This window comes from Cibotium barometz, chromosome 62, assembly GCF_041138505.1.
Source record: "Cibotium barometz isolate CiBa-2024 chromosome 62, ASM4113850v1, whole genome shotgun sequence".
NCBI lineage: Eukaryota > Viridiplantae > Streptophyta > Polypodiopsida > Cyatheales > Cibotiaceae > Cibotium > Cibotium barometz.
Window position 1 is genome coordinate 3,456,078 of NC_141107.1, and position 26,027 is coordinate 3,482,104.

The 26,027-nt window shown below is 45.8% G+C and overlaps 1 protein-coding gene across 1 annotated transcript in view; it reads left to right on the forward strand.

The window, feature by feature from the left end:
- The window catches only part of LOC147604026 (uncharacterized), a 34,171-nt gene extending 8,369 nt beyond the window's left edge, over positions 1 to 25,802 (forward strand). The window contains exon 2 of the mRNA XM_086795086.1: positions 25,024 to 25,802. Within this exon, the coding sequence (XP_086651212.1) occupies positions 25,024 to 25,311 (288 nt within the window). The 3' untranslated portion in view covers positions 25,312 to 25,802. The remainder of the gene's footprint in view (positions 1 to 25,023) is intronic.
- Positions 25,803 to 26,027: the final 225 nt, after the last annotated feature.

A 26,027-nucleotide genomic window follows, 5' to 3' on the forward strand; every position in this document is an offset into this window, starting at 1 on the left:
CCAGTACAGTTTCGCCATCGTTTTTTTAAAGGAAGTGCAACGTTATGGAGTCAAATGCTAAACTAAACCTTGAGTAAGGTTTCTTTTATGTTTGGACAAGTTTATGATGCTTATTTTGAACTAATCTCCTTGCTCAAAGGATCCACATTCTAGCCTTCAAGCCATGGGATAATGTTATTTGTTGTGAGGGTTTTGGAAATCATGTGACGTTGTATATATATGCCATATGCTATCTTTTGTTTGTGAATTGCTGGAATCTGTAAGGCAGGTATTCATGAAATCAAGAGATACCTTGAAATGATGGAGTAGGGAATGTATGAAAAATGTGATGTGAATGGTCACATGTATATGAAAAACATTTGAAGTTTGTGTTATGCCTACATGTGATTGGTTTGAGGCATTCGGAAAAAGAGTCAGGAAATCTATGCTTGGAACTGGTCATGCTCTGGATACACAATTTATGTGCAATCATCAGGCTGAATTTGGGGATGTATTGAAGTGAATTGGCACATGTATATGTCATAAAAAATGGAGATGTCTTATGCTCCTTGGAAAGTTGTGTGTGTGTGTTTCCTTGTTGGGATTAGAAGCTACTCTCACAGCTAGAAGTCTCGCACTTCCCCAGCGTCACCGCCACGTCACGACAACGTGGTAAAGGGAGGTGGCGTAGGTATGCCATATGTCGGGTGAGGTGATCGGGGTCGGGAGGGGATGATCTTGGAAGATCCTCCAGGCCTCCTTGCAGTCCCGTCCGAGAAATAACTGATACAGCTAGCTCCTGCTCAAGATTGGCACCAGGACCTCTGTTGTGGGTGTGCCTGCCCGGATTAGGTGTTTTCTCATTTTTCCCCTCTCCATATTTTTTCCCTATTTTTCCTTAGGTGTGGGAGGCTGTTCTGTGGCTCGTGGCTGATCCAGACACTGGCCGATTGTTGGTCTAAGTGTTTTGTATGCTGGCCAATTGTCTCTGCCTCTCCCTAACCTTCCCTAATTGCTGGCCGACAGAGGTTTGCTGGCCAACTGGAGGTGGGAGCAGGTTGTGAGCCTGTAGCTGCTGCTAGCTGCTTTTTGGGCTGGCCAATTGGCTCTTAGGGGCCATATAAAATGGCCCCTAGCCCCCACACATCATTGTATTCAGTTTTTGGGATTTTCTTGTGTATATATAGCAAAGTTACACGCCTCTCTCTCTCCTTCTCTATTGCTGTGTTTTTCTGCAGTGCACTTGCTCTTGAGTTTTCAGATTTTGTCTTCATCTCTGCTGCATATTTTGACATGGTATCAGAGCTCTAGGCTGTTGGAAGATCTTGGGAACTGTGTGAGCAAGAGGGGGGCTGTTTTGTTGCTGATTGGTGGACTGTTTTGGACTGTTCGGGAAGAGGAGAAGCAAGATTTGCTGGACAGCCACTTGCAGGTTTAAGTTCTTCTTTTTTCCCACCCACCCACCCTTTTTAGTTACACCCCTGCAATGGCAGAATTACTTGAGATGGCTGAGAGGCATGTGAAGCATAGTTACCGTGGAACGGGAATGTTCCGGGAACGTCGAATGCTAGAACGGGAGCGGGAACGGGAGCGGATCGGGAACGTAAGGGAACGCCACGTCATATGACATGTCAGCATATGACACAAAAAAATGTTAACTTTTTGTATACGGATAGCCAAATATGCTTCATAATATTTGCTCCCCCAAGACATGAACATACATTTCTGCAAGCAAAACTTAAATTTTTTTTTTCGGAACGTTTCGGGACGTTCCGGGAACGTGCCTTCGCCCGTTACGGCGTTCCGGTGTTCTAGGAAGGCGGAACGACGTTCCGTGGTAACTATGATGTGAAGATCCCAACACTCCCCATGTTCCTTGTGGAGCGTCAGTTGGACGGGAACAACCACGGCATATGGAAGGTAATGATGGAATCTGTTTTGGAGTCTCACGACCTTGCTGATTTCATTGTTGTTGGGGTTCCACGGCCGAAGTTAGAGAAAGGGGAGTTACCCTCGATTTGGAAGGAACGTGAGGCACAGGCACAGTTACGGGATCGTGTCAATGCTAGGGTCCGTTCTTTCATGTTCCTCAACTGCACACCACAGGTAATCAATCATATCAAGCATATGACGTTGGCCAGAGGTATATGGCAGCATTTGGCTTCTCTTTACAATAGGGTATTGCCCATGAAGAGGATCTCCTTGGAAGTATCGATGCGGGTGATGAATCCTCCAAAGTTGTCGATGATGCAGGAGCACATCAACAAGCTGCAGGCTCTGTAGGAGGAAGTTCTCCAAGTTGGGAAAGAGGTATCATCAGAGGATATGGCCATCACGTTGCTGTCGCATTTACCCTCTCAGTACGTAGCATTTTACTCTTCTTTGATTACCAATGGTAGGCTCAACACCATCACATGGGAGGAGCTTGTGCCCATGGTCTTGGACCAGGAGGAAAGATTCACGAACCCTCCATAGGGCGGAGGTTCGGAGGCCTTAACTGGCCAACAGTCGAAAGGCCGTAACAACAAGGGCAAAGGGAAGGCTTCATCGGAGAAGTCTTTTGAGAAGATGTCCCGACTCAGACTGTGAGAAACTCAAGGCAGAGAGGACCTGTAATGATTGTGGCGAGAAAGGCCACTATTGGAGGCAGTGTCCCAAGCGGAGCACCAAGCAGGATGCCGAATCCTCAGCAACAACCGTGAAGACTCCAACTTTTGTGCACATGGAGGTTATGGACACCGGTGTTTCATTTTCTTCATGCAGGGAGGAGGTTGGAGGACTTTTTGCTCTACGGATACTCGGGAGTGGATTCTAGACAGTGGTGCTTCCAGGCACATGACTCTCCCGTTCAGATTTACAGGATCTTTGCTGGTATTTTGGTCACGTTCTTACTGGGGATACATCCACTATCCTGGTTCACAGTGACGGCAGGCTGGAGAGAGTTCGCGATTACAGAGGTGGGAAGCATTCCTCCCAGGTGTTGTATGTTCCATCACTTGGTTTTCATATGTTGTCAGTGCATCAGGTTTGCAAGACCGGCGTACGGGTGGAGTTTGATAAGCATTTTGTTGCTCTTCTGGACAAGGCAACAGGCCAGGTAGTTTGGGGAGGCGGAGTGGAGAATGGAGTTTACAAACTTTTAGCACTCTCTCTCCCAGGTCCTCAGTTTTGTGATGAGTGGCAGTCTGGTTGTCACTATTTGGGCATTCTCTGCGCTTCAGGCCTATGGACGAGTTCTGTAGGATGGACTGGCATCTTATGGTTGGGGACTTATGTCTACACCGAGAGCCAGTAGGCTGGATATATGGGTTGGGATTGTGTATCTGCGCCCAAATCCAGAGTGTGGTACCACGGACTACAAGCTAAATGAATAGGGAGACTGTTCAATGCATCCTTGCATAACATGTTTGCAAGTTAAAAATCCTGTCTTTGCATGAACTATTTGATTGCATGCAAGATTTGTTTGTTTAGTTCACATGTAGGGGACGCCCTCTTGTGAACCGTGCGAGTGAAACTGTATTCTGACCTCGTTTGTGGGCTGTAGACAGGTGGTAAGTACACCACTTTACTCTTTTATGAGTTAAAGCAATGTATTCTTTGTTTTGCAGGTCCACACTTTAATAAGTGTGTCCGCCCAAGTTATAAGTGAGATTGGGCGTCCACACTTCATTAAAGCTCGGGCGGACAAACTATAAGTAAGAATAGACTAGAATTCCCTTCCGGTCGGCTAGGCGAAATGAGTAATAGCATGGTGGCAGGTCCTCATACTGCCACCCAGTCCATAACCATCCCTTTTCCACACAAATTTAGTGGGAAGGGTGCCTGGACACTCGCCTAGCCGACCGGAAGGGAATTCTAGTCTATTCTTACTTATAGTTTGTCCGCCCGAGCTTTAATGAAGTGTGGACGCCCAATCTCACTTATAACTTGGGCGGACACACTTATTAAAGTGTGGACCTGCAAAACAAAGAATACATTGCTTTAACTCATAAAAGAGTAAAGTGGTGTACTTACCACCTGTCTACAGCCCACAAACGAGGTCAGAATACAGTTTCACTCGCACGGTTCACAAGAGGGCGTCCCCTACATGTGAACTAAACAAACAAATCTTGCATGCAATCAAATAGTTCATGCAAAGACAGGATTTTTAACTTGCAAACATGTTATGCAAGGATGCATTGAACAGTCTCCCTATTCATTTAGCTTGTAGTCCGTGGTACCACACTCTGGATTTGGGCGCAGATACACAATCCCAACCCATATATCCAGCCTACTGGCTCTCGGTGTAGACATAAGTCCCCAACCATAAGATGCCAGTCCATCCTACAGAACTCGTCCATAGGCCTGAAGCGCAGAGAATGCCCAAATAGTGACACTGGTAATGGCTACTTAAGTGTGGATACGCTACCGGTGCAGGCTTTCCGGGACCAGATGGTGGATAGCTTACCAGATGATGGCATCAGTTGTGGTAGGAACTTTCTAGTACAGATGTTGGTAGTTCTTGTGTTCGTCAGTCAGAGGAAACCTTACAGGTAACCTATGCTCTGATATCTTGTAGCATTCAGGACAAAGAAATTCGTGTAGTTGAGGAAGCTCTTTCCACGGGGACCTATTGGAAGGCTAGGCAGGTGGTAGTTGATTACTTGCATGTGGAGGTGGATGTTGCACATTCTCCAGGCTTTGTGGTTCCGGAATCAGAGGGAGTGGTTTACAAGTTTACGAAATACTTGAGTGGTCTTCAGTAGGTTTCCAGGATTTGGCATCCCATCGTAATCGGTGTTGATCCTTGTGAGCAATATGATGCCTCCTTGACTCAGAAGCAGAATGGCTCATTGATTTGGTTGATGCATACCAGATTGGACGGGAGATTCCTGATGAGGCTGTTGAGCTCATGTTTGCAAAAGACTCTTTGGGAGGCAGGATTGCATATCTTGTGGTTTCTGCAGCATGCGAAGGATCTTGGACTCTTTTACACAGGAGGGGGATCGATGGATGGAGTTAGACTCCACGAAGGGAGTGACTCAGATTGGGGAGGAGAGCCAGACACGAGGACCTTGACATCAGGCTACAGTTTTTCCCTTGGCTAAGGAGCAGTAAGAGGCAGCCATCTTTTGCCTTGTCGTCGATAGAGGCAGAGTATCGGGCTGCTTGTGGTGCTGCTTGCGAGGTGGTGAGGTTGCAGAGGTTACTTGGCAAGATTGGGCTTCCACTGGTGGAACCCACGGTCATCCAGAGGCATTTTGTTCGTGAAAAGATCATTGCTGATGACATCTTGCTAGAGTTCTTCTCGACGGAGGATAGTGCGGTGGACCTCTTCACAAAGTCTCTATCTCAGGCTTCGCTCCGGCGGCACTCCAGCTCACTAAGGTTGGTTCCACATCCAGGAGTTGAGAGGGGGTGTTAGCAGTCATCTCCTGTCTGTATATTTACACCAGGGCCTCTGTTGTGGGTGTGCCCGCCTGGATTAGGTGTTTTCTCATTTTTCCCCTCTCCATTTTTTTCCCTATTTTTCCTCAGGTGTGGAGGCTGTTCTGTGGCTCCTGGCTGATTCAGACACTGGCCGACTACTGGTTTGAGTGTTCTGTATGCTGGTGGACTGTTTCTGCCTCTCCCTAACCTTCCCTGAGTGCTGGTTGACAAAGGTTTGTTGGCCGACTGGAGGTGGGAGCAGGTCGTGAGCCTGTAGCTACTGTCGGCTGCTTTTTGGGCTAGCCGACTGGCTCTTAGGGGCCATATAAAATTGCCCCTAGCCCCCACACATCATTGTATTCAGTTTTCGGGATTTTCTTGTGTATATATAGCAGAGTTACACGCCTCTCTCTCTCCTTCTCTATTGCTGTGTTCTTCTGCAGTGCACTTGCTCTTGAGTTTTCAGATTTTGTCTTCATCTCCACTGCATATTCTGACAGAGCCTAGAGCAACCTCCCGTTTGCAGGCGGGCATAGGTCTCGCAGCACTCCTCATCATACTAGCTGTTCTGTGGAACAATCCCACCTAGTGGTTTGGGAGTGGCTCTGGTGTGTGTGAAGGCAGCTGTGGAAGATGTATGAAGGGTCGCTGACAATTGTGTGGTAAGTTCCTCAAGTGGGATGTGTGGGTCGAGGTCGGAGAGGGTGCGGAAAATGTGGACGGAGTAGACGGAAGAGGTCTCCTTTGAAGTGGTATCTCGGCTAGTGATGATGTCATAGAGCTGGTGGTTGAGTGGTGTACTGGCATGTAAGGGAGAAGACTAAGTATGCATGATCAGTTGCAACACCAATGGGGCGGGGCGAAATGGTAATGTCCGGGATGAGTGGTATCAAGGAGAGCGAGCCCACCAAGTAGTCCACTGTGCTAGCTCCATGTTCGAAGGGGTAGCAAGTGAGAGCTGGAACTAGGCCACCGGGATAGGCCATTGTAAATGGCTAGTTTACGAGCCCCACCAAGGGCCAAGAAGTATTCCCCATAGTCCGTGCGGGTTGCCATGTCGTGTGATGTCCGCTCGAGATCCGTGCCCACCATGTCGATATCCTGGTACATGGGATCATCTGGCTCGAAGAAGGGTACCTGTGCATTGGCAGTGCGGGCATTGAAGTCTCCAGCTAGGAGGATATCCCCTAGGATGGATAACTTCATAACATCATTATAAAGTGGAAGGTATGGAGACTCCCCACGGGTGGCATATCTGGATGTGCATGGTGCAAAGTAGCACTGCAAGGTAGATGTCTCGGGCCCTCTCCATCATGATTCTCTCCCACATGAACTGTGCATCCTCATCCCGTCTTACCACCTGTATCACATGCTCCTCTCTGTATAATATGGCCACTTGTCCTGAGCCACTAGTGCCTCCTGCTATGCGTGGCTATGTGGGCGGTGGATGGAATCCCATCTATATCCCCCTCATCTCGGGTAGTCGGCTCCCTTGGCATCGGTGTCTCTGTATATAAGACCATTTCACGCCCTCTAAATGTTTCCTCAAATGGGCCTGCATCTGTCTCTGCATAGCGCCATTGTAGTTCCAATCTTCTCATTGATGCTAAATGGGTAGATCAAGAGTTTTTTAGAGATTGCCTGTATTTGGTTTAGATGTATTTGGATGCTTTTCAGTTGCAGACAACTATTTAGAGGTTGGGCCACCCAATTGGTCCACCCGTGCTTTTTCATTATGTATGTACATTGGACTGGCGTCCATGGCAGTTGCATATGCTGGGGATTGATACCACTCATGTGATACTGTGGATTTGGCTTTCTGTTGGGACTTGTGCATGTGTGTACATGCTCCAAAACACTTGGAGGATTGGTGTTCCATTGGGTTTGGTACCTCGTGTACTTGCCTTGAGCATGTCTATTTTGGTATAGTTTCATGAACGGGGATTGTCCATACCAATGTTGCATTGCATAGCATCTTTATGTGCTTGCTTGCAATTGAAATTACATGCTGTTTTCATGCTTGCCTGACCAATGTGTAGTTCCGGGTAAGGGGACGCCAGCCCGTGAACCGTGCATGTGAAATTGTCTGCTGACATCGTTATTTGGTATGTGACAAGTGGTAGTATTGGTCATAAACCTAGCCTTAGGAGTTGGCACTAATTTATAAGTGAGTGTGTACACCCTTCATCAAGTTTTGGGTGACCAAAACTCACTTACAAGTTATGACTAGCCTTGTGTTTGCACACATTGATGTCCCGAGGTGGACAAACCCCAATGCCCACCGCCTAGACCTTATCCCCTTTGTACAAAGGGAGCAACCAGCCACCTGTCCGTTCTAGCTTACAATACAAGGCACTTGTCCTCTCTACCTGATACATAGAGTGAACAACTCACCATATCTGTCTTCCCTCCCTCTCTAGAAGTAGCCGCTCCCTTCATGAGGTCTCTTTGGCTGTATTTTCTGCACTTTCTCCTTCCCAACTCCATATCCAAGCTTGCTAGTGTGTTTTCCAAGCTTCCAAAAGTGTTTCCATGTGGTATTCACTCTCCCACACTCCCAATGACTGAAATTCAGTAAAACAGCTCTTATTTTTTCTGTAATTTCAGTCATTGGGAGTGTGTTCACTCTCCCACACACTCCCAATGACTGAAATTTAGCAAAACAACTCTTATTTTTGTTGTAATTTCTGGTCTTTTTGTTGAAAACCCTAATTTCAGCCTTCCTTCTCAAGTTGAACCATAGGGGAAGCTTTCATAGGGTTCCCTTCATCCTATTTAAGGATTATTCAGGCATGTATCAGCATGAGCATGTATATGGGGGTGTTTCAGCACCAACATCAGCACTTTAGTCATCATGAGCATATAAGGCATTTAGTTGCATCAGGTCGAGGTTGTTAGCACCAGCCGACAGCACATGATGATCAGCCGACAGCCTTCAGAGTATTTATGGCCAGTCGTGATTGAGCATCCAGGAGCTGGCCGACTGTAGCAAAGCTGGCTGACCAGCATCATTCCCACATATAAATAGAAGCGCATCCTCCATTCAGTCCATCATCTCAGTTCAGCACATTATCATCTCAGTTCAACGCATCATCATACCAGTTCAGTTCATATATATCAGTTCAGTAAACGCATTGAGCATCCATCTCCTCAGCGTTTCCTTCCCTGGCAACAAGGAGAGCATCAACGTTTTCAGCATCAGTTCAGCATCGCATCAGTTCCAAGCCATCCCTTCAGCATTTCCTTCCTAGGAGACAAGGGAAAGTCAGTGGAACAGCAGCTCATCCAGCATATAGGCAGCATATTCAGCATATAAGTCATTGTTCCTATCTCCTACATAGAGGGAAGCCGGCACCGAAGGGTGGACCTCAGCACTGGAGCAAGGAACAGTCCTCAACATCAGCATTCAGCCCATTCCTCTCGTCCCGAGAAGGATCTCCATCTAGGATAGCATCATAGATCTATTTAGATCTCATTGTAACCCATTCATCTAATATAGTTGCATTGCATTGCATTGACACTATCTGTCTATTTCTTAAGCATCATTAAGTGCAGTTTAGTTAGCCTAAGGTTGTGTTTATGACGGTCAATTCCCTCACATGTCACATTGGTATCAGAGCGTTATAGGGTAACTAGCCTTAGATCATTTTCATTCCATCAGTCATTTAGTCAGACATCATGTTAATCGCTTCCGCAGAGTTAAACCCAGTTCTTAAAATCTTGCAGGCCATCCTTAGGGATTTTCCCTTAGGCATGCATTAGTAACCCATCCATCTGCATTCTTGCATAGCATATAGGGTTGCACATGGCTTGCATAGCAGATATCTTAGCAGTCAGTCTTGCATCTGCAAGGCATACATGTTTACACATGAATTCTGTGGGGAAGAATGACATCCATCATCAAAGGAGTACATAAGTTTTGGGCTTCAACTGGCAGCGGCAGGGGGTTCTCTTCCACAGAAGAAGACGGAAGTTTGCTCCAACATCGCCTCAGGAAGTTCAGAGTTTCAGGAACGACGGAGATGGTAGGTGAAAGGATTCCACAGACAGGTCAGGGGTGACTCAGGTATTTCCAAGCAGTTTTAGCGGCATTTGCCATTCAGTTCCCACAGTAGACAAGTCTTTGGCTCAAAGGATTCCACCCCTACAGTCGACCTCAATCCCAGCAGAAGAAGTCAGAAGGGGGCAGTGGTTCAGTGGAGAAGGATCACCACAGGAGTCGAAAGGTTGCTAGGTATACCACCTAGCAACAGTTTAGCAGAGGGGAATGTCACGTGCACACCCATCAGGTGTACAAGTGGCATGGCATCATCAAGCATTAATCAGGACATTTAAGAATTATTCAGGCATGTATCAGCATGAGCATGTATATGGGGGTGTTTCAGCACCAACATCAGCACTCTAGTCATCATGAGCATATAAGGCATTTAGTTGCATCAGGTCGGGGTTGTTAGCACCAGCCGACAACATTGATGACCAGCCGATAGCACATGATGATCAACCGTCAGCCTTCAGAGTATTTATGGCCAGTCGTGAGCATCCAGGAGCTGGCTGATTGCAGCAAAGCTGGCCGACGAGCATCATTGAAACCGATCCCGTCAAGTGGGAAAGACTCCGTTGGACACCCACACGCTTAATAGCACAACTTTAAAACCACAAATATGAAATGGACAACTTAAAACAACTTGAAATTTAAATGAAATGAAATGGAAAGATGGACACCAGCACTGGGGCCGGAACGGGCCGACCCCCCCCTCAATATATGATATATTTATTGGGAGTATTTAATAAATACAATGCTCCATGGGTTCCAAGAACCAGATAATGTCCATGTACATATGAAAACAGTACCAAACAAGTAGGCTCGAATTTCGATGTAGAAGCTCGAAGCAGAACGACCACTAATGTGGTCCAATCTCTACAGTCCTGTGCTTTCACTGGACTCCGCGGAGAGCGCCTCACTGGTGTTCCGAGACCACGCACAAACAGGCGCTCTCGTACTAACGCCTGGCTCTCCCGATCTCAGCACCTTTGGACCGAGGTTCTCCAATATAGCTTGGACAACCTGGCACCGAACGGGTGTTGGCCGAGCGGGATGAATTCTTAATCAGATTTAAACATAAAATACTTTACTCAAATCTGAAAATCACTTACTTGTAGATGGTTGATAGAAAACCAATACTTGTGGTATGCTGAAGCCACCCTTGATGAAGAAACAGTTGCCTCGTGGTGAACCACCAAGACAAGAATCACCGCAAAAGACCACAGCCACCTGCTGTGAAAGAAGGAGAACCCACTTGGAGGAGAGGCCTGGCTGTAGTGTGGAGAGAAGATGGCCCACGTTTGCTTGCAAAGAGACAAGGCAACGCAGCCAGTGGGTAAACAGCCGCCAGATAAAGGGTTTAGCCGCCTGTGGGAGGAAGGGCACCTGGCTGCTGTACACAGGCTCCTGGCTGCAGTACACAGGCGCCTGGCTGCAGCCTATGTAGGTATTCGCAGCCTATGGAGTGGCGGCCAATCGCTTGTAGAGGTGCAGCGTGGAAGATTCAGCAATCGCCTGGTAAATTAGGTGCAGCCGTACAGTAGAAAAGATGGCAGCCGCCTTTGCGTAGGAAGAGCAGCCGGTTGATGGAAGATAGGCGCCTAACTGCAGCCTGTGATGATGCAGCCGCCTTGAAGGGTGTATGCGCAGCAGTATAGAGAAAGATGGCAGCCGCCTGTAGTGCTGTTGCAGCCAGTCGCCAGGGGACAGAATACGTGCAGTAGTAAAAGGAGAGATGGCAGCCGCTTGTATGGGTGGTGAAGCAGCCGCCAGGTGCTGTAGACGAAAGAGCCGCTAGCCAAGGTGATCGCCGGTTGATGAATTCAACGCTAGAAGGAAGCGATGGATGCCCACGCTTGAAGGAGGGAAAACGATTGATGATTTTCGCTTCATGGATGAAGCCTTTTTTTAATAAAATTAATGTGTAGTTAACTAGGTGATACCCACGTTTGCATGTGGGTGGGGAGTTTGGGTAGGTGCCCATGCCCACCCCCACACTCACTTAAGTGGGGCTCCCCACCTTGGCCCCTAAGTGGGTGCCCAAAGGGAGTGCCCACATTTAAGTGAATGTGAACACCTAACCTTATAAAACAAAGGGGTTAGAATAAAATATTAAAAGCTACATGTGCAACATACTTACCACCTGTTCACATGCACCAAAACTTGTCAGAATACAGAGCAGACTTCACGACTCACTGGCAGGCGTCCCCACTCAGTAAGTAACACGTCAGGCAGGCAAACACACAAATACATGTCATGCGAAAACAGTTTCAAACATGCAAAATATGTGTGCATGTGCAAATAGTAACATGGACATATCTCCCGTTCATGGAACAAGTACAAAAATATCCGTCGGCACAAAACTGGCACGACATAAAAACATAAAAACCTGGTCTTCCTATGGAGTGACAGTCCCATAGGTAAGACACAGTTCCAGGTACGAGTTTCCCTATGGTGTGACAGTCCCATAGGCAAAACACGGCACGAATACTGGCTCTTCCATGGCGTGACAGTCCCATGGATCGAACACAGTCCAGGTCATACACGGGTGGCACTGGTCTGGCTCCCGTCCATACGACACCATCCTGCTAACACACGGGTGGCACCAGTCTGGCTCCCGTCCATGTCAGCAAAATACTGGCCTCTTCACATGAGACACTGGCCTGGCCTCAAGTGAACGAGACGCAAAAACTAGGAATGGACCAAATGGTCGGCCAATTGGTGACATCCCCCCGGGCTTCTAAAGAGTTGACCTCAACTTAAAAGCCTCAAGATATGCCTGCAACAATTGCGGATAATCTGCAAAATAATCCTCATTTACCCATTTGGCATCAATAGGCAAATAATTCTTAAACTTCACAAGGTATCTCCTGGAAAGCTTTCCTGCAGGTAGCTTTCTCTCCTTGTGAAAAACAATCTGTTCTGGCTGGAGGATCTCCTCAAGCTCTTCAATCTCTGGCGGATCTTCTGTGACAGGCTCATCAGGATCTGGCCCCACATATTTTTGAAATAGACTCACATGAAAAGCATTGTGAATCTTCCAATGACTAGGTAAAGCAAGCCTGTAGGACACTTCATTGATCTTCTGAATCACCTTGAAGGGTCCATAATAGCGAGGAGAAAGCTTAGGATATGATCCTTCTCGTCCTGGCCTCTTCCGAAGCCTAGCCTTCTAAAATTTCAGCAATACCCAATCACCTTCTTTGACTTCCATGTCCCTTCTATGCTTGTCAGCAGCCATTTTATGCTTATCCTGAGATCTTGTAATGGCTGTCCGCACCTGACCAAAGGCAGCATCCAAGTCACGAACATATTCATCAGCTGCAAATATCTCATCCTTTGTACGAAGGATGGGTGGCAAGACCACTCTGCCATAAATAATCTCAAACGGAGCCTTTCTTGTGGAAGCATGGATCGTATTGTTGTAGGCAAACTCAACAAGTGGAAGATACTTCTCCCATGCACTCTTTTGATCTGCCACATAACACTTCAACAAATCCAACACGGCTGAATTTGCAGCTTCACTTTGGCCATCCGTTTGGGGATGATAAGCTGATGAAAACTCAAGCTTAGTACCCATATTATCAAACAAAGCCCTCCAAAATAGGCTAGTAGTCTTGGGATCTCTATCCCCAACAATGGATTTAGGCATACCATGATGCTTGAAAATATTAGCAAGAAAAAGCTTTACCATATGATCAGCTTTAATGGTTTTCTTGACGGGCAAGAAGTGAGCTTGCTTGCTAAACCTGTCCACAATAGTCCAAATAGCATCATTCCCATGCTGGGATCTAGGCAAATCCATAATAAAATCCATCGTGATACTTTCCCAAGGTTGCGAGGGAATAGGCAATGGCTGAAGCAAACCTGGAGGCTTTTGCCTGTCAAATTTCACCTTTTGGCAAGTAATACATGCACCTGACCAAAGGCAGCATCCAAGTCACGAACATATTCATCAGCTGCAAATATCTCATCCTTTGTACGAAGGATGGGTGGCAAGACCACTCTGCCATAAATAATCTCAAACGGAGCCTTTCTTGTGGAAGCATGGATCGTATTGTTGTAGGCAAACTCAACAAGTGGAAGATACTTCTCCCATGCACTCTTTTGATCTGCCACATAACACTTCAACAAATCCAACACGGCTGAATTTGCAGCTTCACTTTGGCCATCCGTTTGGGGATGATAAGCTGATGAAAACTCAAGCTTAGTACCCATATTATCAAACAAAGCCCTCCAAAATAGGCTAGTAGTCTTGGGATCTCTATCCCCAACAATGGATTTAGGCATACCATGATGCTTGAAAATATTAGCAAGAAAAAGCTTTACCATATGATCAGCTTTAATGGTTTTCTTGACGGGCAAGAAGTGAGCTTGCTTGCTAAACCTGTCCACAATAGTCCAAATAGCATCATTCCCATGCTGGGATCTAGGCAAATCCATAATAAAATCCATCGTGATACTTTCCCAAGGTTGCGAGGGAATAGGCAATGGCTGAAGCAAACCTGGAGGCTTTTGCCTGTCAAATTTCACCTTTTGGCAAGTAATACATGCACGCACATAAGCCTCAATGTCTTTACGCATGCTTGGCCAAAAGAAATACCTCTCAATCATGCGAGTAGTAGGCATAATACCTCTATGACCAGCATATGGTGGAGCGTGACATTCGTCCATAACCTTTGGACGCAAATCCTTCACCACACATAGGCAATTATCCTTCATGAGATAACCCTCGTTGATAACATAAGAGGCATGTGAATGACCAGCCATCAAATCAATCCATATATGGCAAAAATCAGCATCCAAATGATACAAATCTCTCATAGCAGATAGATCTCCATGAGAGGCCACTGAGACTGCAGCAACATAAGGCCTCCTAAATAGTGCATCGGCCACCACATTTTTCTTTCCTGGAGTATGCACAATCTGAAAATGAAACATGGAAAGAAAGTTTGCCATTCTCATCTGCTTCTCTGAAAGCTTTGTTTGAGATAGAAAGTATCTCAAGCTTTGATGATCTGTCTTAACTACAAATTCAGCCCCAAGAAGGTAATGTTTCCAAATCTTTAAGGCGTGAATTACAGCCAAGAGCTCTTTCTCATAGATATCCATATGAAGCTCAGCATCATGCAAACGACGGCTCTCGTATGCAACTGCATGCCCTTCTTGATTTAGGACAGCTCCTATGCAATCACCACAAGCATCACATTCAACCACGAATGACTTATGCAAGTCAGGAACAATCAATACTGGACCACATATGATCGCATGCTTGAGCTGCAAGAAAGCATCCTGTTCCTTTGAAGTCCATTTAAAAGCAGTTTTCTTCTTCGTGAGATCATGTAGAGGAGTGGCAATCATGGCAAACTGCCTTATGAAACGCCTGTAGTACGAACATAATCCCAGAAAACTACGTACTTGATGTACGTTTTGCAATTCGGGCCAATTCCGAATGGTCTCTATCTTTGCAGGATCCATTGTAACTCCATCTTTGGATACAATATGTCCCAGATAATGAATCTCTGAAAGGAAAAACTCACTTTTCTTGGCATTGACGAAAAGTTAATGCTTTCGCAACTCTTCGAACACTGTGACCAAATGAGTTCTGTGTTCCTGCTCATTCTTGGAGAAAACCAAGATATCATCAAAGAAGACTCCTGTAAACTTGCGATGGGGTCGGAATATCCTATCCATCATACGATTAAAAGTAGCAGGAGCATTGGTGAGACCAAAAGGCATTACCAAGAATTCATATAATCCGAAGGCTGTCCTGAATGCAGTCTTATGGACATCTTGTGGTACCACGCGTATCTGGTGATAACCACTCTTCAAATCAAGTCTGCTAAAGCAAGCTGAGCCATCAAGCTTATCCAAGATATCATCAATACGTGGAATTGGAAATCTGTTCTTGATGGTAAGCTTGTTCAAAGCTCTATAGTCTACACACATACGGAATGATCCGTCCTTCTTTTGAACAAGAAGCACAGGAGAGCAGTAAGGTGAGGAATTGGGCTGAACCAAACCTTTCTCTAAAAGCTCGTTTACCTGCTTCATGATTTCTTCTTGTTGTGCAGCACTCACTCGGTATGCGGGTTTGTTAGGTGGAGAACTACCTGGCACAAGATCTATGCGGTGATCTTCGGGCCTTTGGGGAGGTAATTCACCTGGCAACGAGTCAGCAAAACAGTCGTTGAATGCATTAAGAAAATTCAGCCTATCATTAGACATAGCATCCACATTTTGACGATTTGGCACAAGACTATCACGCACAAAAACCAAGTACGCAGAAAGACTCTTTTTCATTGCTTTATTAATTTGGATGTGTGATACAAGTGGGATAGAATCCCCTTCTTTGCCAGCATCAATAAAGTGCATGCGGCCTTTATGCATAAAAGAAATCATATTGGACTTGTAGTCTTTGCGGGGCTCAAGCCTATGGTGCCACGGCTTGCCCAACAATACATCACATCCATTCAGAGGAGCAACTAGAAAATGCTCATTATCAAGGTAGCCCTGGATATGGATACGCAACTTCCCAATCAAAGGGGTAACTTGCACCTCTTTACCAATAAATGCAGCTTCGGCTTCAATCTGAGGTCCCATGTTTTCAACCTCAATACCCAATGCAGCTGCCATTTGCATAGAGATGAAATTGTCAGTTGCACAGTCATCAAACATAAAGAGTGCGGGCTGATCCTTGATTTGCCCCCAAGCCTTGCAAACCATACGCTCTTTTGCATCATGACCTATATTACCTTGCACATCAGGAACTGCATGAACATTTGCTTTGGTGTGCTTGTCCTCGTGCTTTGATTTGCGATCTGGGCATTGCCGAAACATGTGGTCTTTGCTACCACAAGAAAAGCATTTTCCATCCTTGGCATATTGCTCTCTTTGCTCCGGAGTTAAGCCGAATTTGTTCTTTCTTGGGCCCTGTTCTTTAGATGTGTTATTTTCAGCTTTACCACCCTTGTAAGGCTCCCGGAAGTTCTTTTTAGATGGCTGTCCGTCCTTTTGCTGATTTGGGGCAGCCTTGTCCTTCCCCTTGGAACCTCCTTGATCCTGCTTGATCTTGAGCACCAATTGCTCCGTAGCAAGAGCAGAAGCTGTGAGTTGTTGCAACGTATGTTTTGGGTGCAATTCAATACCCGATCTATATGCAGGTTGCAGTCCAGAACGAAACTTCCTCTTTCTTTCATCCTCGGTGATTTGCATGAATGGAGTCACTTCCAGCAACACTTTCCAAAATTTGTTAACATACTGTTGCACACTCTCATTGTCTTTTTGTTCCAGCCTATCCCACTTTTGAGTGAGAGTTTGCTCTGCATTGGGTGGCAAGAACTGAGCATAAAATCTGTCTTTGAATTCCTTCCAAGTAGAGATGGGATCCTTGGTGATCTTTTCGGTGATCCACCAATGAGCAGCAGTCCCTTTCAAAAACATGCTAGCATGGCGCACTTTTGATTTTTCTGTAAAGTCCTCATCGCTAAAAGCAATGTCGAACTGTGCCACAAACGCTAACACCTTAGAAGCATCATGTTCACCATGAAAGACATCAAATTTGACAGATTTATCACCTGCTTTGAATTCCTTGAGCTTCCTGGCATGAGGCTCATGGTCTTCTCTTTTTCTTTTCCCCTTATCCAACGGGGTAGCCCTGTCTGCATGGGCTCCATGGGCCGTCATAGAAGCTTCATGGGGCACGGTGGCATGTGCTCCACGAACTCGAAGCTCAGATGCATGTGACTTACCTGCATATGGCATGGTCTCTCCATGAGACAACTCAGAAGGCAAAATTTTTCTGGAAGTAGACCTGTCACCATGAGATACATATCTTGCATGCATGTGACTTTCGTGCCCTCCATGAGCACTGGCATACATATATCTGTCAGGCTTAGTGCCTTGTGGAGAGGATGCATGACGAGAGGTGACAGTCACCTCTTCCTTTTGCTTAAAAGATTTCAGCCTCTGGGATGCGGGATCTCCATGCTTCAAACGAGGTGGATTTCTGAATTTCAGCTCTCCGTCATCCCCCTCTTTGATATCACCTTTGCGAAGGAGATAGGCAAGTGCCAACTCCCTTGGTTTCTTGCCCACTTCACGAGCCATTGATTCAAAGGTTACATCAACCATAGCATCAGCCTTCCTGGCTTCAATAGCACTTTGCAGATGTGGATCTTCATGCAAAAACTTTAATTCTTGCTCTTGAGCCTGCAAAAGTTTTCTCATATGTTCCATTTCAGCCCTCATAGCATCAGGCTCTTGTTCAAGCATAATTGTCTTTCCTGGAGACAGTTGACCCTTGGATTCACTATCCATAACCCTTTCAAGGGGCTTGTGCCTACCACGCAGGGCATCAGACCCACGAGAGGCACTAGATGGACCCCTCGAATTTGGCACTTCCAAAGGGTTGCCTTGGCTGTCCATTGTGTTCAAAGTTTGCTAAAAGCGGGATGTCCAGTACACAGGTTCGTTTCCCCACTAAGAAGAGGGAAACAACCGTGCTCTGATACCAATGAAACCGATCCCGTCAAGTGGGAAAGACTCCGTTGGACACCCACACGCTTAATAGCACAACTTTAAAACCACAAATATGAAATGGACAACTTAAAACAACTTGAAATTTAAATGAAATGAAATGGAAAGATGGACACCAGCACTGGGGCCGGAACGGGCCGACCCCCCCCTCAATATATGATATATTTATTGGGAGTATTTAATAAATACAATGCTCCATGGGTTCCAAGAACCAGATAATGTCCATGTACATATGAAAACAGTACCAAACAAGTAGGCTCGAATTTCGATGTAGAAGCTCGAAGCAGAACGACCACTAATGTGGTCCAATCTCTACGGTCCTGTGCTTTCACTGGACTCCGCGGAGAGCGCCTCACTGGTGTTCCGAGACCACGCACAAACAGGCGCTCTCGTACTAACGCCTGGCTCTCCCGATCTCAGCACCTTTGGACCGAGGTTCTCCAATATAGCTTGGACAACCCGGCACCGAACGGGTGTTGGCCGAGCGGGATGAATTCTTAATCAGATTTAAACATAAAATACTTTACTCAAATCTGAAAATCACTTACTTGTAGATGGTTGATAGAAAACCAATACTTGTGGTATGCTGAAGCCACCCTTGATGAAGAAACAGTTGCTTCGTGGTGAACCACCAAGACAAGAATCACCGCAAAAGACCACAGCCACCTGCTGTGAAAGGAGGAGAACCCACTTGGAGGAGAGGCCTGGCTGTAGTGTGGAGAGAAGATGGCCCACGTTTGCTTGCAAAGAGACAAGGCAACGCAGCCAGTGGGTAAACAGCCGCCAGATAAAGGGTTTAGCCGCCTGTGGGAGGAAGGGCACCTGGCTGCTGTACACAGGCTCCTGGCTGCAGTACACAGGCGCCTGGCTGCAGCCTATGTAGGTATTCGCAGCCTATGGAGTGGCGGCCAATCGCTTGTAGAGGTGCAGCGTGGAAGATTCAGCAATCGCCTGGTAAATTAGGTGCAGCCGTACAGTAGAAAAGATGGCAGCCGCCTTTGCGTAGGAAGAGCAGCCGGTTGATGGAAGATAGGCGCCTAACTGCAGCCTGTGATGATGCAGCCGCCTTGAAGGGTGTATGCGCAGCAGTATAGAGAAAGATGGCAGCCGCCTGTAGTGCTGTTGCAGCCAGTCGCCAGGGGACAGAATACGTGCAGTAGTAAAAGGAGAGATGGCAGCCGCTTGTATGGGTGGTGAAGCAGCCGCCAGGTGCTGTAGACGAAAGAGCCGCCAGCCAAGGTGATCGCCGGTTGATGAATTCAACGCTAGAAGGAAGCGATGGATGCCCACGCTTGAAGGAGGGAAAACGATTGATGATTTTCGCTTCATGGATGAAGCCTTTTTTTAATAAAATTAATGTGTAGTTAACTAGGTGATACCCACGTTTGCATGTGGGTGGGGAGTTTGGGTAGGTGCCCATGCCCACCCCCACACTCACTTAAGTGGGGCTCCCCACCTTGGCCCCTAAGTGGGTGCCCAAAGGGAGTGCCCACATTTAAGTGAATGTGAACACCTAACCTTATAAAACAAAGGGGTTAGAATAAAATATTAAAAGCTACATGTGCAACATACTTACCACCTGTTCACATGCACCAAAACTTGTCAGAATACAGAGCAGACTTCACGACTCACTGGTGGCAGGCGTCCCCACTCAGTAAGTAACACGTCAGGCAGGCAAACACACAAATACATGTCATGCGAAAACAGTTTCAAACATGCAAAATATGTGTGCATGTGCAAATAGTAACATGGACATATCTCCCGTTCATGGAACAAGTACAAAAATATCTGTCGGCACAAAACTGGCACGACATAAAAACATAAAAACCTGGTCTTCCTATGGAGTGACAGTCCCATAGGTAAGACACAGTTCCAGGTACGAGTTTCCCTATGGTGTGACAGTCCCATAGGCAAAACACGGCACGAATACTGGCTCTTCCATGGCGTGACAGTCCCATGGATCGAACACAGTCCAGGTCATACACGGGTGGCACTGGTCTGGCTCCCGTCCATACGACACCATCCTGCTAACACACGGGTGGCACCAGTCTGGCTCCCGTCCATGTTAGCAAAATACTGGCCTCTTCACATGAGACACCGGCTTGGCCTCAAGTGAACGAGACGCAAAAACTAGGAATGGACCAAATGGTCGGCCAATTGGTGACAATCATTCCCACATATAAATAGAAGTGCATCCTCCATTCAATCCATCATCTCAGTTCAGCGCATCATCATCTCAGTTCAGTTCATATATATCAGTTCAGCAAACGCATTGAGCATCCATCTCCTTAGCGGTTCCTTCCCTGGCAACAAGGAGAGCATCAGCGTTTTCAGCATCAGTTCCAAGCCATCCCTTCAGCGTTTCCTTCCCAGGAGACAAGGGAAAGTCAGTGGGACAGCAGTTCATCCAGCATATAGGCAGCATATTCAGCATATAAGTCATCGTTCCTATCTCCTACATAGAGGGAAGCCGGCATCGAAGGGTGGACCTCAGCACTGGAGCAAGGAACAGTCCTCAGCATCAGCATTCAGCCCATTCCTCTCATCCCGAGAAGGATCTCCATCTAGGACAGCATCATAGATCTATTTAGATCTCATTGTAACCCATTCATCTAATATAGCTGCATTGCATTGCATTGACACTATCTGTCTATTTCTTAAGCATCATTAAGTGCAATTTAGTTAGCCTAAGGTTGTGTTTACGATTGTCAATTCCCTCACATGTCACAAGGATCGCGACAAATCGAAGATTTCAACACTCCAAACGCTTCCATCATGAAGACTTCCGGTGTCAACGACTCTACTTGCAATTGGTAAGCTTTGATTCTTAAATATGGAAGCAAGTAGGAGGGAGGAACCGGACTTCATGATTATATACCCCGTGTAGTGTCGTCTTGTCTTACGTGCTCTCTTGTAGATTGTTGCTACCATGAGTTGGTAGAACAAAGCGTAGATGGTAGGAAACATGGGCACTTGAGAGGGTAGTGTGAGTTGCATAGTGTCGTGGGCATTTCTAACTAGATTTCCATACCAATGCATATGAATACAGTATTGCAAACAATGTAGTTGTCAGTGTAGACTTGTACTTGATTTTTCCAAGATCAATATACTTTATTTGAGGGAGGGGCCGGTTGTTCCGGCTCATTGTGCGTCTCTTGTCAATTCTGCAAATTACTTCTTATATTGAGCATGTTGTCCATTAAATCTTGGTGTATTTAAGTGTATTGATTAGCATTGTGTTCAACCAAGTTACACTGTGAATTTGAAAAAACGCAAAGGTGAAGGGACTGTAGATAGGGCAGAATCTGGAGGAGCAGAAAAAAACGGTAGACCTAGAGTGATGATACTTGAAAGTGTACATAGAGCGGAAGCAAGATGAGTACTAGCGTGTGTTGAACTGAGAGTGCAAGAGAGAGAGATACGAAGCTTTTTAAGCTGAATATACTGTAGTGAAAGCAAATCCTGAGCAAGAGACAAACTAGTCTCATAAGTAAAGGATACAAAAGGTGAGAGTGTGTCAACACATGAACAATACATGAATGAATGAAAGGAGAGAGGCCAGCCCACCTAAAAATAGGAAGATGTCGTTGACCGACTGGACCATATGAGCTGGCCGATTGGAGCAAGCTCACCCAACCTAGGAAAAAATCTAGGAAAAGGGGAAAAAATGAAGGAAAATACGGGTGGCCAACCCACAACCAAGGGCCATAAAAGGGATCAAATATGGGCAAATACATGGGCAGAATATGGGGATGAATATGTTAACAATTAGTGCTCTCATACATCTCACCACCTATACTCATAGACATAATCCACATTAGTTAAACAATCAATTGAAGTCACATCAATTAATCCCAATGTTGTCTTGAGAAATAGACAATCATAGTACCAAACTGCACGCACCCACTAGCATAGCACACACACGGGCGTCCTTGATATAAAATAAGAAGTATAATTCCCAATAACACGAGTGATTTCCATAACAAGTTGTCCTACCTTTAAGTCCTTCATTGTTAGCGAAATCCAACCAAATATACGGTCCCTTGGATTATGCACAAAGATTTCCACTATAATCTTGGAAATAACCTCCTAGGTCCTTGGAGAAATCACATCATTCCGTGATATATCCAAGCCCTCTTGTATCATGCTGGAGGAGTTCATGTCAGAATATGCAGTAGAGATGAAGACAAAATCTGAGAACACAAGTGCGTGCACTGCAGAAAAATACAGCAATAGAGAAGGAGAGAGAGAGGCGTGTAACTTTGCTATATATACACAAGAAAATCCCGAAATTTGAATACAATGAGTGGGGGCCATGGGGCCATTTTATATGACCCCATCAGCCAGTCGGCCAGCACAAAAGGCAGCTGACAGCAGCCATAAAGACACCCGACTGCTACATCTCCAGTCAGCCAGCATCAGACAGTCGGCCATCACATGTGTGAAGTCGGCCAGCAGCAGAGAGAAGCAGGGAGCAGGTGGCCAGTGTCAGAGCACACAGTCCTGCAGTTGGCCAGCATACAAAGGTAGCTGACATACACAGGACAGCCTCCCACAGTAGAAAAAATAGGGAAAAATATGGAGAGTGGGGAAAAATGAGAAAACACCTAAATCGGGCAGGCACACCCACAACAGAGGCCCTGGTGTAAATATACAGACAGGAGATGACTGTTAACACCCCCTCTCAGCTCCTGGATGTGGAACCAACCCCAAGGAGCTGGAGTGCCGCTGGAGCATAGCTTGAGGTAGAGACTTCGTGAAGAGGTGCGCCGCATTGTCCTCCGTCGAACAAAACTCTAGCAAGATGTCATCAGCAACGATCTTTTCACGAACAAAATGCCTCTGGATGACCGTGGGTTCCATTTGTGGAAACCCAATCCTGCCAAGCAACCTCTGCAACCTCACCACCTCGCAAGCAGCACCATAAGCAGCACGGTACTCTGCCTCTGTTGACGACAAGGCAATAGATGGCTGCCTCTCACTGCTCCATGAAACCGCTGCTGAGCCAAGAAAAAAACTGTAGCCTGATGTCAAGGTCCTTGTGTCTGGCTTTCCTTCCCAATCTGAGTCACTCCGACTGTGGAGTCTGACTCCATCCATCAATCCCCCTCCTGTGTAAAAGAGTCCAAGATCCTTCGCATGCTGCAGAAACCACAAGATACGCAATCCTGCCTCCCAAAGAGTCCTCTGCAAACATGAGCTCAACAGCCTCATAAGAAAGCTCCCGTCCAATCCGGTATCCAGCAACAACCAGATCAATGAACCATTTGCTTCTGAGGCAAAGAGGCATCATACTGCTCACAAGGATCAACAACTATTACGGTGGGATGCCAAGTCTTGGAAACCTGTCGAAGACCACTCAAGGCCTTCGTAAACCTGTAAACCACCCCCTGTGATGACAATGTCCTTGTGGTTCAAGTATGACGCCCTTGGGGTGGAGGCTGGTCCCTCGTGCGATGAAGGTACGGTGGGTGTGGCTACTAGTCCAAATAGACTACTAGTCTGGGTATGTGAACTTACATATTCTGATGTGAAGCTGTGGGACCTGCAGTGCTTGGTGATGTTGGCTGCACCTGATGCTCTGATACCAATGTGACATAGTGGAAGCCTTCATGCCTTAATCACAGCCCTTAGCACCCTGGAGGAACATTAACGCAAAACACATGAGAGAAGAGAGAGAGATAGACAGGTTCTCCCAGTATATTGTATTATGTACATGAAAAAGGTTACGTGTATGATTTCCAAAAGAAACTTCTTCTCACTACTTCTACTGAGTGGCTACTACTATTCTATGACCAAACTCCATAAGGGAGTGAGATGATCAATGAACTAACATGCTACTTCCTTATATAGTCCTCTAGAATGCTGGTCGGCCACTGATGATGCTGTCGGTCTGTTCTGGATGTCCATGACTGAGGAAAATGCAACATTAAATGTTATGCCTCTCATGTGTGGGGTCTTCATGTTGCCGACTGTCCATATGATGCTGCCGACTAAGACTAACTGCTGCCAACTGTCATATCCTATGCTGAATATGCTACCAACAGGACATATGCTGAGGATGCATGTGTTAGATGCACCTAATACTGCTGCCAAATGGGACTACCTGTAGGATTAAATTATTAATCATGGCACTGCATGTGTGCATGTGACAGGGATGTAGTAGAGGGGGTTGCTTAGGAGCTCCAATGGGTACAAGAAACCTTTTTAGTCTGAATGCTGGAAAACAACCTTGGTCTTTGCATGGAGTCCAACCTTCTTTTGCAACGGCCTTTTAAATAAAGTCTTCACATGCTAAACTCAAGCTGTTTAGCCTTTATTTTGGTGAACATAGAAGTTATATTGTGCACAAAACATTGGAAAATAGGCTTATTCCTTTTGTTTTTTTGGGTGTGTGTGTGTGTGTGTGTCAAATAGGCTTATTCCTTTCAAAGAGATTCAAAACAACTTGCGCCCCGCCCCGCCCCGCCCCCCGCACCCCCCCCCCCCTTCCCCTCCTCTCCCAAAACAAAGAAAAACTCAAAGGCATACACTGTAGAAACCACCTTATGTTTGGTAAGGAAGGAAAACCCTACTCTTGAAGGGGCTCAGGAAGAAACAAAGTCATTCATGTTCTTTATAAGAGCTTTGTGAATTTTGCATCTTTTCGAGAGCAATAGTCTTATTTTTTCTCCTCAAGATCATCTTAACCCCTGGTTAACATTGGCCTCAGTCCAGTTCAGGATGTAGCAGTTATATCGTGCACAAAAATTGGAATATAGGCTTATTGGGGGGGATATAGGCTTATTCCTTTCATCGAGATTCAAAACAAGTTGAAAAAATAAACTCAAATGTGTACACTGTAGAAGCCAACTTATATTTGGTAACAAAGGAAACCATATACTTGAAGGGGTTCAGGTAGAAACAAAGTCATGCATGTGCTCTAAGGCCTGGTACCCTGGTGAATTTTGCATCTTTTCGAGTCAGCAATTGTCTTATTTTTTCTCCTCAAGATGTAGCTGACTTTAATACACAAAGCCAAGGCTCACTTCAACAAGCTTGTTTTCTTTCTTCAGCGATTGTGGAACTATAGTACAGGAAAATTTCTGAAGATATATACAGGACACGTAAACAGGACGTACTGCATGTTCTCCACTTTTTCAGTTACGAATGGGAAGTACATTGTCAGTGGTTCAGAGGATTGTTGTATATATCTTTGGGATCTACAATCAAAAAACATTGTGCAGAAGCTAGTGGGTCACACGGATGCAGTGTTATCCGTGTCCTGCCATCCAACCGAAAACAAGATAGCATCGGGTGCACTTGAAAATGACAAAACTGTCAAGATCTGGGCTCAAGAATAGATGTAAAGATAGAGTGGATGGTTTTGGTGGACTTGTCCTTATGATGATAGTAGAATTCCAACTAGGTTGTGTTTCGTCCCATGTACTGCTGAATGACTCATTGACCCTTGTGTAACCTGGTTCCTTGCTAATATATTATACCATATTCTTTTAAAGAATGTAGAATTCTAATGAGGTTGGCATATAATGCTTTGGGGATGTAGAGATAACAATGTCCTCATCTCTGCTCTTGGTGTGAGAGCTATATGGGTATTGAAGGTAGACGCCAACCTAACATCTTGGAGATTTAAGGCTGAGAGTATGAATGAAGATATGATATAAGGGTGCAGAAATTGGCATATAATGCTTTGGGGATGTAGAGATAACAATGTCCTCATCTCTGCTCTTGGTGTGAGAGCTATATGGGTATTGAAGGTAGACGCCAACCTAACATCTTGGAGATTTAAGGCTGAGAGTATGAATGAAGATATGATATATAAGGGTGCATTCTGTCCTCACTCATGCAGAATTTGAAAGGATGCCTGTCTACAGCTCTTTTCATGGTTAAATAGGTTGGCAGGTTGGTTACCTGCAAACAACTCAAGTTCCATGAAAGTAAAAAGTGTATTGATATGCATTCTTGTTTTCTAGTCTGCCCCTTCTTTCTTGCAATGTAGTTCTTCTATCTTGAACATTTTTATTGCTCATGATCAACTGAAGTAATTCAGATTGATTCT